At 30.3% G+C, this 19803-nt stretch overlaps 1 protein-coding gene across 1 annotated transcript; it reads right to left on the bottom strand.

Annotated features, from left to right (window-relative positions):
* Nucleotides 1-429: 429 nt before the first annotated feature.
* On the bottom strand, nt 430-9943 carry LOC114307927 (LOB domain-containing protein 30). The gene is made up of 3 exons (XM_028253382.2): nt 9154-9943; nt 7561-7742; nt 430-1008 (listed from the first exon to the last, which is right to left on the bottom strand). Exons 1-3 carry the CDS (start codon nt 9326-9328, stop codon nt 619-621), a joined length of 747 nt encoding a protein of 248 aa, XP_028109183.2. The 5' UTR covers nt 9329-9943; the 3' UTR covers nt 430-618.
* Nucleotides 9944-19803: the final 9860 nt, after the last annotated feature.

The following is a 19803-nucleotide window of genomic DNA, read 5'->3' as shown; positions in this document are numbered from 1 at the left end:
TTTTAAAACTCTTTTTTTGTTCTTTTTTTTTTTTTCCTGAGTTTGGCTCGATAAGCCTATATGCATCATGGAACTGTATAGGAAATCGAGCTACTCCAATTCGGTTCGTGATCAGCTCAAGTTGAAACTCATTTGAAATTAGTTTTGAAATATAAACAAATCAAACTTGATGGACTTTTTAAACTTGTTAAGTTTTTCTTGAGCGATTTCCTATTCGACTCAAACTTGAACAATCCACTGTTAGGTTCGAATTGACTCGTTTATAGCTCGATCCTACTTTGATGACTGGCATATATACACACATTCCGTATATTCATCATCAACCACGTAAAAATCCATGAAAATGTAAAATCTCATGATAATTTAGATCCACCAAATGAACATAGATCTAACTTTAAAATAAGTAAACAAAATGAATGAAATATGATATGCCCAGCAAGATGTATATAAACTAACATTGAATTTCATTAGTGTTCGTAAATAAACAAAGAAAGGTAGGGAGAAAAAAAAGGTAGTTACGAAAATTGCTTTGCCCATTAAAAAAGGAGATTAAACTCTGGATTCGGGTCCCCACCCATCATGGATCCCGGGTCAAGTACCAAGTTAATTGGGTCAGTCTCAGTTGGAGTGTGGTGGCAAAGGTGAAGCCTCAGAGCATGGCACCGGTGGAGACCCGTACCTATGTAGAAGTTCTCGTGCCAGCAATTGGAGGTCGCTGCTGCCAATTCCGCCTCTGGCTGGTGGTGGAATGTCGGTCAGAGCTCCGGTGGCTCCAAATTGTCGCGGGTCGATTTGGCAATGCTGCATTGCCCACGAAGATTGTGCCATTGGATCAAAGAGTGATGAGAAGTCATTAGCGGCAGACATGGACGCTGCTGATGGGAGGTCCGATATTGAGAGTGGTGGCGGCATTGGGAGAGGTTGAGGCGGCAGAGGTGGTGGAGTTGGAAGTTCTAGTGTTGCAAGGTGGGCTTGTAAATATGTAAGCTCTGCTTGTAAATTCACCACCTGTAACATGTAAAATAGTCGCTCACATTGTTAGGATTGTAAATTTATGGGCTATTTCTGCAGTTTGAGCTCATGATGCTTAGATGACAATGAAGCACTTTATTGCTGCGTCAAGTCTCGTCGTCATCAAAAAAATTAAATAATAAGACCTCGTTTGGGAACAGACTTTTTTATTAACTTTTTAACTTTTTGGCTGAATGTGATGTAAAAAAATTAGTATGTTTAGGATGACTTTTTGACTTTTTATGAAAAGATGTGCAAAAAGTAGAAAGAAAATGGAATCTTTGACTTTTTTATATAGGTTGTTGGCTTTTTGGCTTTTTTAGTAACTTTTTGGCTTTTTGACTAAAAAAGCCACTTGCCAAACAAGGCCTAAATAAAAGTAAAAATAAAGTAAAATATTAAAGTTCATTTAAGTGGAATTGAAGTTAATAAATTCATGTGAGATTCATCATTGTTTGTCTAGTAAATAAAAAAATGTCATAAGAAAAGATAGCAGTTATACTGATTTTGAAGAGAGAGAGAGAGAGCGGGAGAGAGAGAGAGAAACAATCTCGGTAGCCAAACAAGTGGCTAAGATTCCCCCTCCCCAAAAAAAGAAAGAGAATGCCTAAATGCATAAAAGATTTTAACAAAATAAGATATAGATGTGAGACAAAATGTGAGCCTCATATGTGCACCTTTGTTTCATATTAGTGTTTTGTTTTGTAAAATTTTTTTATGTTCATAGCACATAACTAAAAAAAGGAAGAAAAAAAAAAAGTGATCTAAGTTACATATATACACATAAAAAAATTCAAATACTATGGACGCAAACAATTTTTGATTAGACAAAGAAGCTTTTTGGTATAAAATAAAATAAAAAGAGAATGTAAGGTGGGAGAAGAATGATAATATACTTTAGAGACCATTTTATGTATAAAATGATATATACATTAAGTATTGAGGCAAATAGTATCCTCCACAAAAGAAAACAGATCTATAGATATCACAAAGTAAGGGGTGATTTGAGATGTTCTAAATAAGTACACTTTTTAATTTTTTATATAAAAATATATAGAAAAGTAGAGAAAATAGGTAAAAAAGTAAAGAGAAAATATTGATTGATGTGACCCAAATAAGTATATGTATGCAAAAAAGTATATTTTTTTAGTCCATGTCAAACAAGTACTAAATAATATTATATTTTACGTGTATATATATATATATATATATGTAACTGTATGTACTATATATAAAATATATATATATGCAGTTATATTTTTCTTTTCTTAATTTGTGTATGTACACAATGTATCAAATAAAAATTTTGCACTAGCTTAAACTAAAATGAAATTTCATATGACTATCTATTTTAGGGCTTCGGTCCAATTAATCTCTCGATGTATGCAGCCTATGTTCCACATATACTATACTTATCAAGCCAAAGTTTTGAAATAGTTTCAAATAGAATTGAAAAATGAAATATTTAACTATTAGATCATATCTTAAAGTTCGAACTCATAACTTTTTATATGAAAATCATAAATGCTAACTAACTAAATTAGCTCAGTTTCAACAAACTATTTATATGCTATGACATTAAAATTGCAAAATCCTATAACAACATGAATATATATATATATATATATATGAATGTGGATATGGGTGAATTAGATATTCACCAATTTTAATTCATTTTAACCATAGTAGTAGTTTAAGAATTTTCAAGATATCAGACTAAACACTAAAATAAAATTCTAGTCTATTGTATCCATTAAAATTTGAAACCTTCAGCAATAAAAATAGGGTGGCGCTAATAGTTCTCACATTTTTTTTTCTAAGGACTCCCCATTTCTTTAAATGTCCACTGGTAAAATGTAAACATCGATAAAATTTCTAAGGAACTCCCCCACACAATACCAAAACTATCCCTCCTCTTTCATCAATCTGTCAATCTGTATTGTGGCTGGTTAGTTTTGGGTGTAATTTGTATTAGGTGTGGTGATCTTATACTTGGGTGAGGTTGGTTTTGATTTTGTGGTTGGTTTCTCACCGACTTTTGATGTTGTGCTAGTATATGATTGGGCGATCTTTTCGATGTCAACCTAGTTGGGATCGATTTGTTTCACTATAATGCTTGTTACACTCATCCTTTTTTTCTTTTATTAATGTATTTATCTTCGCTTTCATCAATAAATTTATCATTTCTTTTGCTGATCAAAAAAACAAAACTATCCCTCCTCTAAAATATTACACATCCACCTATATGGATACTCACTAAAATATAACCTAACAGATTCACACCCCTCCTCCCCAAACCCACGAAGGCGACAATGCCGGTGGAGCGCCACCGAGCCATGCAGGTGGCCTTGGAATCTATGTTCTTACTGTTACAGCATCCCATTTTCACTCGATTTTATGCACAGAAACAAAGAGAGACTAAGCCATTGGTTTCGTAGAATTTTCTCAGATAAATCCAAGTCTCCATTTGGGATTCTAAGCCAATGAGGAAATAAATAAAAATATGTTAAGTATTATGCTAAGTTTTATTTTTATTTTTGTCAATTATAATTGAACTTTTTGTTCAAAAAACTTACCAATACACTTTGAGCCTCCTCCGCGCTATCTCGATCATGCTTCATTACCCAATTTTCTTAATCAGTTTCGTTTAGCATTGTGGTTCTAAGAATGATAGACCATGTGCGTTGGGTTTTCAAAGGTGAGTGCACAATTTGGTTTTGTCAAGGTTCGGTGTTCAATTTTGAATTTTGGGAGGGTGGATATTTCATTTTAGTTTGTGTTTATTATAATAATTTTAATTGAGATTATAATTATCATTAAAAAAATATCAATAAACAGGTTTGTTACACCCTAAAAATATTTTAAGAGTTTTTTAATAGGTTTTAAACGGCCAACTAAATAAGTGCACTTATTTAGTTCAACCGCCTCTATTTTTTTTACATTTTTTTATAAAAAAAATTAAAAAATATACTTATTTAAATCATTTGAAACAATCTTTAAATTACTTTTACTCAACCATTATACAACGAGATTCATAATTAAAATATATTTTAAGCAATGTACTATAAGTATTAAAGTTTTTATAAATATTTTTATATGCATAAATTCTGTCATGGTGACACCCTAAAAATATGTGAAGTGACCCTTCACCTTACATAAACAATGATAGAAGTAAAGGGATGAACAGACCGACCATCTCCTTAATAGCAGCCAACATTCATTGAGATAGTTTTTGCACAGAAAGTGGGGCAGCACAGTCCTTCTTTGTGGTAAACGCCGACAAATGATTAAGTTAATCAATCAATCACCGCTTCTAGATTTCAGCATTGTCTATGTTTATATATATACTATAGCACCCAATGTCCACACTTTCTTGTTCAGCTTTCTTATTGATGATTGTGGTATTCCCATCTCTCTCCTTTGGGGAATGGATTGATTTTTTTTTTTTTTTTTAACTATTTTAACTTGGAATTAAAAAGTTTAATTTAAGATAGACTTGTAACATTTTTAACTTTTTTGATTTTTTTGTGAGAGAAAGAATGTAATGATTATAGGTTGGCTGTGATGTTTTGTCTTATTAGACTAAAAAATTTATTTTATTTTTTGTGACTATTTTAGCCCAAAAAAAGCCCAAAAAGCCTCTTCCAAACAGAGGCAATCTTAAAATAAAATCACATGCATTAGGTTGAATTTGAAATTTTTAGAGATTTTTTTTATGAATATCTTTAATATTTTTTATTTTTTTATTTTACTTTTTAAAATCACTTTATTTAGATATACTTAAAAAATATATAATTTATGAAAAATCTATACAAAATTTATTGAATACAAAAAAATAAATAAATAAATAAAACAACATTTTATAACAATGCATAAATCAAATTAATATAAAAAAACAATGGTCCACACTTTCTTGTGTGCTTTTTAAAAATGGTACTCTACCTATAACTTAAAATAAAACATTAATAGTATGTACTTAAAAACAACATTTTAAAATTATTTCCAAAAGATATAAAATTATGTGGATTATATTATTTTGGATGTGATTTATACCTCCCCAAAAAAAATTCTACCCCTTATATTTCATTTTTGGAATACTTTTCAAGGTACATAACTTTTGCGAAAACAAAAAACAAAGATCTCCCTTCAATTCAATCCACTTGGGTTTGTGAGGTCTACCATAGGTGGGACTTTGATAATTTGATTTATTTATTTTTAGATCCTTGTGTGTAAATCATTTATAAAAAATCAGATTAACTCGATAATTATAACTACATAATTTTATCATATTTACTTTTAAAAAAATAGACAAATATAATAAAATTATGTTATTACAATTATTGGATCAATTTGACTTTTTCATTATCGATTTACACACAATAATTTATAAAATAAATTATTTAGATCATCAAAATAAGAAAAATAATAAACCCCAAGCATCTCCAACCCACTAGGCATATAATACTTGTTAGTTAAAATACCTAATGTAACTCACTTTTTTCAATTCCAATGTACTGGGCATATGATTAGGCATTTTGGCTCAACTTATATTCACTAGCTACATGTAGCTAGCCTTCAACGCTAGGCAAAATGTATTCAATCATTATGATCATTTCCCTCCATCTTTGTTGTTGACGTGACATTCTATAAAATTAATAGTTTTTGGATAAACAGCTAAAATAAGAGCATGGTTGGAGTAAAAATATAAAATAGTTGATAGGCAAAATAAAATGTATACTTTATAGTAATATTTAGATATGTAAAATGCCTATTACCGTTGGAGATGCTCTAAGGTCTCTTTTGAGAAGGCAAAAAAAAACCAGCTTATTGACTTATTTTAATTAGATCACCTCTCTATTTTTTATAAATTTTTTCATAATATGCAAATAAACAAAAAAACAAAATCCAATAGGCCCAAATCCAATGGTACCATACTGAACTTCTTTTCTTTTTCTTTTTTTTTTTTTCTAACTGGGACCCAATTAACTCCTTAAAAAAAAAAAAAAAAATTCTAAACATGCATGCACACAAATTAATAAGACGAAGAAATGAGTAGTTTGATTCTTGAATTTGACTCAATAATAATGAAGCCGTGATCAAACTTGATTTTTTTTTTTTGTTTTTTTCAACAATTGATCAAACTTGATTTGAGAATGCACTTTTGTCAACTTGGAAGGGCTTTTTCCACTAACATTGCTTCTACAAATTAAATTACGTTTGTTTAAAAAAAAAAAACAAAAACAAAGACAATAATACTTATATTATATATGTTTATGCATCTTTTCATGTCCTGATGATGATACCCTCCTAACCGTTTTGACTGTGATGATAAGATTTTTCTTCCTCTTGTAGAGATGAGATTACAATAATCTCATGATTTGACTTGTCCATATATATAATATATAGGTATATATATACAGACTAGTTTTAATATTTTCACACAAATGTAAAGTGGGCTTCAGTCATTTATATGTACATACAAACAAATATATCATACATTCACATTAGAGGTGGGTTTTATTGAGAGGTAATTTGATAAAAGAGAAAAATTATTTAACAATTTTGAGTAGTTTGACGAATGAAAAAAAATTATTTAGCATTTATTGAATGTAATTATTATTGTACAAGGTATTTTTTTTTTTTTAAACTGACAATGTTCACACTAAATGAATCGTATGCTTTATATAACAAAATATATGTATTTTTGAAAAATATGTTTTTAGAGTACTACTATACATAATTTTCTTATTTTAGTTTTCTAACTACTTGACAGAAAAGACAATGAGATCTATATCAATCAATATTGCTGTGATGACTCATTACATTGTGACTTGAAGTTTTAAAAAAAAAAAAATTAAATCGTTTTATGTATAGTATTTCTTTTTTATTTTATTTTTTTACCTTCTTATTAGTGAAACAAATAAATACTTACCAAGCAAAAAAATAAGGGAAAACCAATAATAGAATACATGAAAAAATGACTACATTTTCACAAATATATATATATATATATATAGAGAGAAATCTTTTAAAAATGCACAAAACCCACGAGCCCCATTAATTAATTAAAGGCCAAACTTCAATGGTTTGGGTCGTGTGTGATTTACTCTCTTAATAGTTTGAAATGACTATATAGTCCTTATATGGTTTGTGAACTGACGTGTACTGCTAAATACTATTAAACATTTCGTCCAACATAACAGCAAGTGAGAAACACAAGACAAGATAAGAGGATTATATGCTCATTTTCAAATTTCAACAAGGTAAATCGCATATAAAATAAAGCACAGGAGGTTAAAGTACACTTTATATTTCAAATAAATGATGAAAATATAAGAGTATTTTAGTCTTTTTCATTAAATCTTTAAGGGGGTTAATGGTATACTTCAGTCCGCGAACCACAATGGAATTATATGGTCATTTTCAAATGTTAAAAAGTAAACCGCACATGATTCAAATCATAGATAGTCAAACTGAAGTTTGCCCTTAATTAAATTTACACAAGAATTATTAACTTTAGAGAATATATGGATTGATGATTATGGGTACCTGTTGTTGGAGGGCAAAGATGTGGGCAACACAGCCGTAGACGGGGTCTCTCAGGCGAGCCTGCGCCTCATAACAAATTGTCACCACCGCGTCAGGCCGCCTGTGCACCGGAATGTGCAGAAGCAATTTCGACACATTGCTCGCTCCGAACACCTTATGCACTGCCGCAAAATGCGCCGCTCCTTTTTTTTTTTTTTATAGGCAAAAAAAGAAAAAGAAAATATTAACATTTTATTAATGATAATAAAACATTGCAAAGATGGCGAAAAAGAAAAATGGGCCGCACTTTGTTTTTGGATCGACCAAAAAAAGAAAGTACTAACATTTTATTAATGAAAATATATCATTACGAAAGGGCAAAAAATGGGTTGCTCTTCCTTTTTGTTTTTTTGATCATCGAAAAATAAAGTACTAACATTTTCTTAATGAAAATAAATCATTACAAAGAGGGTGAAAAGAAAAATGAATTGCACTTCTTTTTTATCCACAAAAAATACTAACATTTTATTAATGAAAATAAATCATTACAAAGTGGGAAAAAATTAGTTGCCTTTTTTTTTTTTATCACCGAAAAGAAAGTACTCATATTTTATTAATGAAAATAAAACATTGGAAGAAAAATGAGTTGCCCTTTTCTTTGATCGCCAAAAAATATATATACTAACATTTTATTAATGAAAATGAAATGTTAGGAAGAGGGAAAAAATGGGCTACCCTTTTTTTTTGATCGCCCAAAAAAAGAAAGTACTAATTTTTTATTAATGAAAACAAAACGTTATGAATAAGATAGGGAAAAAATGGAATCAAGATCATCTCCTTGATCTCTCTCATTGACTCCTTATTTGTTGAGCTATCGGGTCCATTTTAAGCCCAATTTCGATGATCTGAATTGTTCATACAATTCATATTTTAATATTTATTGAGTATATCATATCTGTAAAAAATCAAATTGATCGAATATCAGAAACTGGTGTATTTGGTTTGTGTCTGTAGAGTAGTTTTTGAGATAAAAAGTACGAAAACTTGTTTGATTTGTTTTTTTTTAGAAATGGTTTTGGAAAATTATTTTAGGGAGAAAGTTTTAAAAAAAGTGATTGATTTAATGTGTATGAGAGAAAGTGAGTGATTTTGAAAAGTAGGTAACCAAACAAAATTTTGAGATTTTTTTTAAAAAAATTTATTTTATTTGATTACTTTTGAAAATTTGTTTGTAGAAATTTTTTCAGAAAATTTTTTCTGAAAAACAAACCAAACAAGGCCATAGTTCGGATCATCCAACTAAAAATAATTTTTTTTAAAAAATTAATAAATAATTTTCCGAACACGTACTTTCTGATATCCGATCAACTTAATTTTTTACAGGTATGATATACTCAACAAATTTTAAAATCTGAACGGTTCAAATTATCAAAATTGAGCCCAAAAATGAACCCAATGCTCTAAGTAAGAAGTCAATGAGAGAGATCAAAGGGAGGATCTTGATTTGAAAAGATGGGCTGCCCCTTTTTTTGATCAAAAAAAAAAAGAATAATATTTTATTAATGACAATAAAACATTATGATTACGAAGAGGGCAAAGAAAAATGGGATAAACCTTGTTCGGAATCGAAATACGGCGCGAATATGCACCCGGCAACGCATTTTCTCCTCAAGAACTTGCAGGCGCCACATGGCCCGGCACCACCACCACCGGTTCCGCCACTTCCACCGTTTCCGCTGGTAGTTCCGCCACCAGAGCCGCTGCTGCTAGGGTTTGCGGTTGCACTCATTTTGTTGGGAAATTGGGTTTGTTGGTTTTGGACATCACATAATTAGGGTTTGTTTGTGGGGGTTCTTGAAGAGGAGAGAGAGAGAGAGAGAGAGAGAGAGAGAGAGAGAGAGAGAGAGAGAAGATGGGTTTCTAGGGTTTGGTGGGGGTTGTTTTGTTTTGGGGCTTAAACACTAAATGAAGTCTTTAAAGCCACGCGATGAAGCAAACTCTCTCTCTCACACACACAGTGTTAGCTGCTTGCGTGAAGCAAACATGCGATAAGCCAAGTACTTCCACTTTTTTTTTTTTCTTTAATTTTTATCTTCCTTCATCTCGTGAATTTGGCTCACAGCTCCTCTCTCTCTCTCTCTGTGTTATATATATCGATATGAGACCGTATTAACTGATATATATATCGATGGATATTAGTATCGAAAATCTAAAATTTCGATATAATATAGAAAGTTGGGTTGGGATGTATATTGAGATGAAGAAGAATGGGATTGAATGAGTTGAAACGTGTCAATGGGGCTCTCTATGTTTGCCTCTGCGTGTTTTAAGCTGCGTAGAGGGCAAAAGACGCCAACTCTCTCTCTCTCTCTCTCTCTCTCTCTCTCATACACAGTTGAAAATGAGTCGGCTCTTTCTTTTGTTTAGATAAATAGCTAAGGAGAGAACGGCTGCACTTTTGTTTGGTTGTTTCAAAAAGACATTATTGCCCACAAACTAGATTTAGACTTTTATTTATTTGTTTATTAAGAAACTAGGAACTTTCATTAGATTAGAATGTGTTTGAATTATAAAATTGGATAGAGATTTGAGAAGAAAAAAAAAAAGATAAAATGTGAATAAAATATAATTACATTTCACTTACATATTATACATATTTTTTCTTTTTAAATTTCTACCCAAATTCATGATTTAAACATAATCTTAACTTCTCATCTTTCGAGTTTAGTGTGTTTATATTTTTACTTTTTTTTAAATATGAAAACGTAAGAGGTTAGCCGAACAGTAAAGATCCAAGTATAAGATCCAAAATTTCGATTTCAAGTCATCTTAGGAGCCATTGGATGTTTACCTCGTCGTTAACTTCAACACATTGAGATTAGTCGAGACGTACATAAGGTGGTCCACACCTGGTTATCCAAAAAAAAAAAGGTGTTAAATATGAAAAATGTTATGTGCTTAGAATATATAGTTTGAAAATTAATCTCAGTATATCTAAGTTATATCGAGAATGAATGTGATCATTTGATACAAAGTAATTTTTACAAGTACGTTTCACAATTGTTTAAATATAGGCTCATACATATTGAATTTTTATAATTTCTAATATCGAGACAATTCCGTATATAGGTTAGATTGAAAATTGTATGTTGATTTTTGATACATATTGGTTCTAGCCAATTTAAAGCCACTATAAAGTTGTTGTTGCTGCTGCTGCTTCTTCTTCTTCTTCATCATTATTTTATTTTTTTAATGTTATTGATGATTTTAAAAAATTCACATTCATGGCAGTTAATTCCTCATACATAACATCCGATGCTCCTAATATCATTACATCACGACCAATAACAATCTTTTCCCCATATCGTTATTTAAACCATGATTTGTAAAATATAAAAGAATTTCACATAGAGAGAGAGAGAGAGATGTGGCAATTTGGTGACAAAAATTTCCAAAACGATCATAATTGTTGAATCTTGTGAGCATCTTGAAGTATGAAAATTTCGAGACATAATTTATCTACTGTAAGTACTTTGAGAAATGGAAACAGAGGATACCATGGGTATTTCTTATGTCCACTTTGTGGGCTAGCCAAAATGGTAAGGTTATGCTAAACCATGTATAGAAGAACAGAAACAAAGTTGGTAAAAATGATCAAATATGGTAAAGTCATATGAGGAATTGTCAATTTCCAACCACTTAGCATAATGGAACTTACAAGCCTCAAATAGCTAACTTTTTTTTTTTTTTTTTTTTTTGATCAGTCTACGACTTGGATTTATCTAATCAAAGACTATGTTTGTACTTCCCAAGATAGTTTATGAAGCTAATAAAAAATAATGTTTTATATGAATAGATTTTTCATTTTTTAATCATCAGATACGATATACTATGGTTTTCATTAACAAATGTACGTGAGATTCATTGAATTTATTTTTAGAGGTGATAAGAAAATTATGTATTTGTATAGTATTTTCCTAAACTAAATAGTCCACCAAAATGACATGACAATGACATTTTTAAAACAACAAGATACTTTAATAGATATTTTGATTTAAAATTACTAAACTTAAATCTGTCACCTAAGAAGTATGGACACTTCTAAGAAGGTAACGTCTCGTGTTTAACACTGTTTAAATAAAATAGCTTAGAATTCAATGACAAAACGAAAACAATGTAGATTTATACCTGTTCTCCTTATTTAGGATTTTAAAATTATTTCACTTAAATATTCATATAATAAATATATAAAATTATATATTTTGCACATGTCCCCACATGTCATGTCTGTACTTCTTAGTCAGTAACATTGTTTGCTAATATTTTTGTATGATTTTTCAAGTTATCTATCACTACTTGTGTATTTGTGTAAATTATTCCCCTCTGCACTACATTTTCTTCTTCTTACACTTTCTAGTTGCCATTTGTACATAATTTCAAATGTCAAATTCATCCCTCAATACACCAAATTGGCTTGGAGACAGGATAAGAACCAGAAGATTATATATTTTTGGGGAAATATCATATAAATTTGAAATGAGAAAAATAATTACAAATCATTGGAATCTTTGCAATTAATAGTTGCACTGAACACAATTCTCACTTGCATCAGAAACAATTTCCTTTGATTTACAATTTTTTTTTTCTCATTTATTTTATGTCTCTCATTTATTTTGTGCATGTTTTTTCATATTTGTGCACGTTTCTCTGTTTTTTCTTTTGGTTTCCACATTCTCATATTCTCCTCTAGCAAGTTTGTTAGGTTGTTGGATATTTACAATAATTAAAATTTTGTGAAATAAAATCATTTACTAAAAAATCAATAGATTTGACAAAGAAAGTGAATTCATCATAATTTGACAAATCAATGTCACAAACTAACACAAGTTGTTATTCCGACACTCTATTTGGTTTGAAAACAAAGATGTTAGTGATGACTCAACTGCGTCAACAGAATCTTCTAGTGATTTAATGACTTCACTCGATCAAATGCATTTGTCTCTACGTACCGTGACTTGAAGTTTTGGCACTGACAAGTTAGAAAGGTTCACTTTCTTGAATATGCAGCTTCTACTAATTTAATTTTGATCAATGTCGTAGCACTTATGTAAACAATAACATATTTAATAAAGCAATTGCTTAAATGAGACACAAAAATAAGAAATGAATGATGCCATGCATTCAAATAATCTATTCACCTAATACATCAAGAATCTCTTTTTCTCGCAGCTCTTGGAGTTTTAATTTTGTTTATCGATTATATGACCAGTTAGCACAAATTGTTGTTAAATATGCCTTGTCTTTACATGTTCCTAATTCATCGTATGGTCATTTTCCACCATGGATCTTAAGAGAAGCCTCTTTGGATTTTAGTTGTTCGGACCAAATTTTTTTAGCAATACGATAAGTATGACCAAAAAAAAAAAAGAAGTTAACCTAATAGGCTCACTTCATATTCAATGTGCTACAATATAGCCTCCATAACTCCATTCTACACGATTGCAAAGTTTAGCACATTTAGATGCTATTTTTCCTTTTTTTGGTTTGAGGTGAAGCTACGCAATGATATGAATCAAAGTGTGGAGGGCTGTTTTTATTTCTACTATATGGTCCCTATGGACGTATAGAAATGACTGTTTATTCAATAACACGCAGCCTGATGCAGATGTGTTGTGTGAGCTTATTAAAATTCGAGTGGCCATGTGGCTGAAATCTGTTAATGTGGGGTGTTGCCTCTCCATTCATGAGATTGTGTCAAACATAAAAGAGGTGAGGCACTTTATTTAAGGTTTATAGGAGGCTCTGCTGGTATGCTGCTGGTCTGTGGAGGTTGCTCTGATGAAAAGTATTGCTGATGAACTTTGTAGTTGGCAGAGGTGGCCCAATCTTTACTATTTATATTAGGAGTTTGCTGATGGATTTTGTTGATTGTCGATCCATGTTTCATTGCTTGGTTTGTATTAGGTGGGGTCAGGGCTTTTTGGGTGAGGTAGTTTTTGGTGTTTGTGGTTGGTTCCTCACCAACTCTTGTGGTTGTGCTAGCATATGATTGGGCGATCTTATCAGTGCCAACCTAGTTGGGATTGATTTGGTTCGCTATGATACTTTTTGCACTCCTCCTCCTTTTCTTCTTTGATGTAATAGTTTTCTGTTTCATCAATAAAGTTCCTTTTCTTTGCTGATCAAAAAAAAAAAATATGAATCAAACCTCTATATTTTCCTTCTTGAAATTTTAATGTAATTGCATCATTGTGTTATAACTTCTTGGTTGATTAAATAGTTAAAGATATTACAATGGTGATTTGTCCTTGTGCTTTTGTGGCACTCAAAAATTTTATTTAAAATTTCATATGTAATTAAGGCCATTGTGAAAATAAGTGCTTTTTAAAAATGTCTAATAAAACCATAAATTTTTATTAAAAGAAAAAACCAAGCAAAAATTACGCATTTAAAAACAGATTGCTTAGGAGTTGTTATATATTTTTTTTTTCTTTACATAAAATGGTAACAAAAATCTAGTGAGATGTATTTGTTTGGTTTGATTTTCCAAAAAAAAAAAAATGATTTTTTTTAAAAACTAAAAAATAATTTGACAAAAAGAATAGCTAAAAATATTTTTAAATTTTTAAACATAATTTCTACCCACTCCAAAGATAAAACTATATCAAAATGATGAGGGTTTTTTAATTTTTTTTTCACCAAATTAACTTCTAGATTTTAAAAAAAAATAAACATTGAAATAGATTCTAAAAATGAAACCAAACATTATAGCCTTGTTTGGGAAGTAAGTTGGGACTTATTTAGCTCACTAAAAGGTAAAATAAATTAAAAAACTAATAAGATAAAATATTACATTCAAATTATAATCATTTTATTTTTTCTTTTACAAAAAATTAAAAAAAAATTCTAAATATAACTTTTTTAATGAGGTTACAATAGTTAAAAAGTTAAAAAAATCAAGTTAAAAAATTCTTCTCAAATAGTCATTTTTGTTTGAAAATATTAAAATTATTTATGAATCATTTAGGGTTATTTTGGACTTTGCGGTTATATTGAGAAAAAGTAAATTAAAAATTATAAAATAAAACAAATATAAAGGAAGGACAAATCAGTAATTACACAGAAACCAGTGGGACAATTTGGTCCAATATCTGAAAGCGAAAGCTACAGCGTTTCAGTGATAAGCGAGCCAATCAGAAGTCAAAACCAAGGTCGGCGTTCAAAGCACTTTCGTGGACCTCACCAATGGCATATTGCCACGTGTCCGTGGAAGGACGGAACGTAACGGCCGAGAAGCTGATGACCTCACTCACGTTTCCACTGGGACCCACACGTCTTTTTTAAGAACGTTTTTGTTCCTTCCTCCCAAAACTGTTTGCTTTGGTTTCATCCGTTTTGAGAAGAAAAAAATAATAATTAATTTGATGAAAAATGAAAAAATAAAAAAATATATTATTTTTACGTAATTTTATCTTTTAAAAAGAAAGAAATAATTTTTCAAAATTTTAAAATACTTTTATTTTATTTGTATTTTTGTCAAAAATAGTTCTATTTTTAAAAAAAAAATTAAAAATCAAACCAAACATGACTATATATTCACAAAAAAATATTCAAAAAAGTACAATCAATCTAAATGTGACCTACATTTCACTAATTTTAAATCTAGTTTATTCACCTTATTTTAGAGATAAAATTTGGGGTATAAATTCATGGTATAGCATTTCTATATTTTTAAAGAAAATGATAAAAATAACTTTTAGGACTATTGTTAGTATTAAAAAATATGTGTGAAATGTATTGAAATATGTAAATAATGATAAAATTATGTAAAAGTGTTTTAATATATATAAAATGTATATTGAAATTATAAATATTTTCACATTATGTGATTCTTATTGACTACTTTTGGGACCATCATTAGTAGAATCTTGTTTTTAAACTAATAATATTTGTAGGGATGCAAAAGAATTGAAAAAATCAACCAAATCGATTTAATCGGATGAAATCGATTATATTTGGTCTGTTTTTTAATAAGGATCGGCCTATGTAGTTTTTAAATTTGATTTTTTTTTAGTTTTTGGTTCGGTATCGGTTTAAGCACTTTATGCACCGATCTAAATCAAAACCGACCACTTCAACGTATATTATATTTATAATATATATATATATATATAATCTAATAATATAATGATATTAATAAGTATAATAAATTATTAACCTTAATTTATTAACTTTATCATCTTTATAACCCAAGTTTGTAAACTCTTATTACATATAATCTTAACCCTAACTAATTATTTTTGAAACCTTAGTATTTTTAAGCTTTTTTATTTTTTATTTTTGTTAATTTAATAATTGAAAAGTATGTATTAAATGGATGGATTGGATATGTTTGAAATGGTAGATAAATAACTAATTTAATATTTTTATATAGATTAATGATTATATTTAAAAGTGACTTAAGTTTGAAAAATCCTGAACCGATTAAACCACACCAAATCAAACCGTTTTAATCGGTTCGGTTCGGTTCGATGGAAGAAACAGTTTGTATCGGTGTTCAAAATAATAAAATCGACATTATCATTTTTATGTAATTTTTTATCTAAATACCGATCGTATCGAACCGATTACCTCGTTAAATATTTGGTTTGCCAAGTAAATGTGTAAGTTGTGAATTATGAATCAATTTGTAGTGTATTGTTTATTAAATCAAAAGTAATAGTGAACATTTTAATGAAATGACCATTTAAATGACACACATAATATTTTTTAGATTAAAATTTTAAATTATTAAATGAATTTTCATATTTATTATTGAATTTAATGGCGTCTATTAGCAGAATTAAATTGAGATACTAAATTAAAATAGTTTTTATACATTAAACTAACACAATTTAAACATTAAAACTGATAGGAGTATTTGCAAAATTATAAATATTAAATTATAACTGGATAATCATAGTCCAACCTATGACACTAAGGTCAAGTTTGGCATCTTTCAAAAAATTCAAAAAGTCAAAAAGTCACTATCCTATTTAAGTCACATCATCTCATTTAAATCACATCACCTCTCTAACACATCACTTCAAACACAACCCAAATCCAACCCATATTTCATAAAAAGTCAAAAAGTACATTTATTTAGTCTTCCCAAACTTGGCCTAACAAAGAGTCACTATAACAACCACCGAAAAAGTTTAATGAAAAAGAAATAAATACACCAAAACTTCTATCAATCTTTGCATTTAATAATCTCCGGGGTTGGTGGCCTGATGGAGAAAGCAACTCATCTCCACAGGCTTGACTCAGGGTTGAATCCTAGGGGAGGTGGAAGTGCTCTCTTTGAGACCCCTCTCTGTACTCCGGTTCGAACCTTCGGCGGTCTGTGGCGTATAGTTAAGCTCCATTAGTGGCTCGGTGGTAGATCTCTTCCTTTGGGTTGGGTCAAGCCAGGCTGTCAACCGGTTATCCCGAGACCTGAGCCTACGGAGGTAGTGATGACACCCCAGAATCTCCTTTTTTTGTGATCAAAAAAAATCTTTGCATTTAATAAAGGTTGACCCATTAACTATCTAAATATAAAGGTGCGTAACTGACCTAGTTTGAGGATAAAATTAAAATCAAATGGTGGATAATAAATTGATAAATTTACTATTGGTAACAAAATCATGGATTCGACAATTTCAACTTACTAATGTGCTGTTTGGTAATAGTTACGTTTTCTGTTTTTGTTTATATTTATAAAAATTTTAAAAACTCAAATAAAAACTTGTTTGGTAAAATTTTTGATTTATAAATCAGTGGTCTCAGTTTATAAATTTGGCCAAAAAATGTGTTTCCATTTTGAGTTTTCAGTTTTTTTTTTTTTTTGCCACTCAACACTAGCCATCACATGCCACAATTTTTCACCACCGTCCTCCGCCACCACCACCCACCACCCATCCCCCACCACCACCTGCCACCACCACTCACCACCCACCTGTCACCACCACCCACCACCCACATGTCACCCACTCGCCACCACCATCCACCCCTCGCCACCGCCACCACAACCACCCACCACCTACCTGTCATCTACCCGCTACCACCCACCACCCGCCACTACCATCCACCGCCCGCCACTACCACCCGCCACCTACTTGCCGCCACCACCACTCACCGTCCACCTGCCACCCACCCGCCATCCACCTGCCACCACCCACCACTACTACCACCACCATCCACTCGCTACCACCTACCATCCGCCACCGTCACCCACCTACCCACCACCACCATTACCACCACCCGCCACCTGCCACCACCACTCACCACCCGCCGTCGCCACCACCACCACCCACTTGCTACCACCCATCACTTGCCACTGTCACCCACCCACCCACCCACCATTATCCGCCACCCACCACTCGCCACAACCACCCACTCACTACCGCCCACCACCGTCACCCACCCACCCAACACCCGCTACCACCACTCGCTGCCACCCACCACCCGCCACCGTCACCCACCTACCCACCCATCCACCACCACCACCCACCCGCCACCACCAGCTACCCACCACCTACCGTCATCACTTTCCACCACCGTCTTCCGTCGCCACTTGCCCCCACTTGCTATTTCTCACTCTTTTTATATTTTTTAATTTTTTTAAACATTTTGTCAATTACCAAACGCGTTTGCAGTTTATGTTTTTCTAAAAATAAACAAAAAATAAACAAAAATCAGTTTATAAAATTTTTGTAAATATAAACTGAAAACGTAAACGTTACCAAACACACCCTAATTGATTGAAGAATAATATTAAATAAAAATTAAGTATTTGTACAATATGTAACATTAATTTATACAATATTATATATATATATATATATATATATATATATATATATATATATATATCACACTAATTTGCACTATATTCCACATCTCATATTTCTCTTACATTGATATATTACTTTGATATTTAATTAAAAGTAATATATATATAGTGGGATGAGATGATGTCGAAAGTAGATTATAAATTTCAAACTAAACAATGCGAATTGATTAATTTTAACAAATTAAACGATATTTTTTACAATCCTATCCTGTGGATTCATAAAACTCATAATCTTTCCATTCTAAAATATTACTTCTTAATTTCATTTTTCATTATCTCAAAATATTAGTCCATTTTCAAAAATTAGAGACTAAAATAATATGAATTTTTTATTTTGTTATTCTTTTAAATTCATTAACAATACAAAAAGTACAATTATGTCAATTGATATTTTTTTAAAAATATATTATCAAAGCGTAATTTTAAAAAATTAATATTTTTAAAGTGCGATAATTATACTATTAAAAAAATAATTTTTTTTTAAAAGAAAAGACTATTATTTTAGAACGGAAGATGTACTTGAAAAAAATGGAATAAAATAAATTTTAAAAAATAAAGTAGAGGGCAACATTGGTGGTGTTGGGTGAAATAGAGACTGTCACAACGTAAGCAAACCGGTCAAGCAGAAGGTAGAGGGATATCAAAGAAAAATGCTATATATATTTTAAATAATTTATTAAATTTTTTATGAAATTTTTTATATAGATGTGTGATTCACACAAAATTATATAAAAAATATCATCGGTTTTAAATTTTTTATTAAATAAATAATTAAATATCTCATATGAATGTGAGATGTATAAAATTACGGATCACATTCCATATAAAATATTTGATCATTTATTTAGTAAAAAATTTAATAATATCATTCAAATTATATAGGTGTGGATTCTATAAATTTAATAAAAAATTTGATAAATTATTTAAAGTGCCTAACATCAGATGATTCAGGACAGGTGTCGGTCGATAGCATCCACTCAAAAAGCCACTCTGTCAGTGCTTCCTCTTCCCACACACGCATTCGACAACCACCGGACGGCGCGGTTACTATTCCACTTTTTTCTTTCTTCTACTTGACTTTTTTTTATAAAAATAAAAATAAAAATAAAAATTAAACCAAACCTTTTCGAAACCCTTTTCTAAAAAATATTTGAAGAAAAAAAATTAATAACAGCCGAAAAATATAAAAATAACTATTAATCGGTGTGTTTAGTTTGAGTTTTTTGAATTAAATTTTTTGAAAATTAAATTTTTTTATTTTCGTATTTTTTTGTTTTTAGTGAATATTTTTAAAATTTTAAATATTTTTTTTTTAGTTTTTTAGATGCACCTTACTTTGATGTATCTAAAAAATAAAAATTTATGAAAAAATATTTTTTAAAATTAAT

The sequence above is a fragment of the Camellia sinensis genome, chromosome 2, assembly GCF_055761805.1.
Source record: "Camellia sinensis isolate YWXY chromosome 2, ASM5576180v1, whole genome shotgun sequence".
NCBI lineage: Eukaryota > Viridiplantae > Streptophyta > Magnoliopsida > Ericales > Theaceae > Camellia > Camellia sinensis.
Note: the sequence above shows the minus strand (reverse complement) of the source record. Positions and strands in the feature narration are given on the sequence as shown.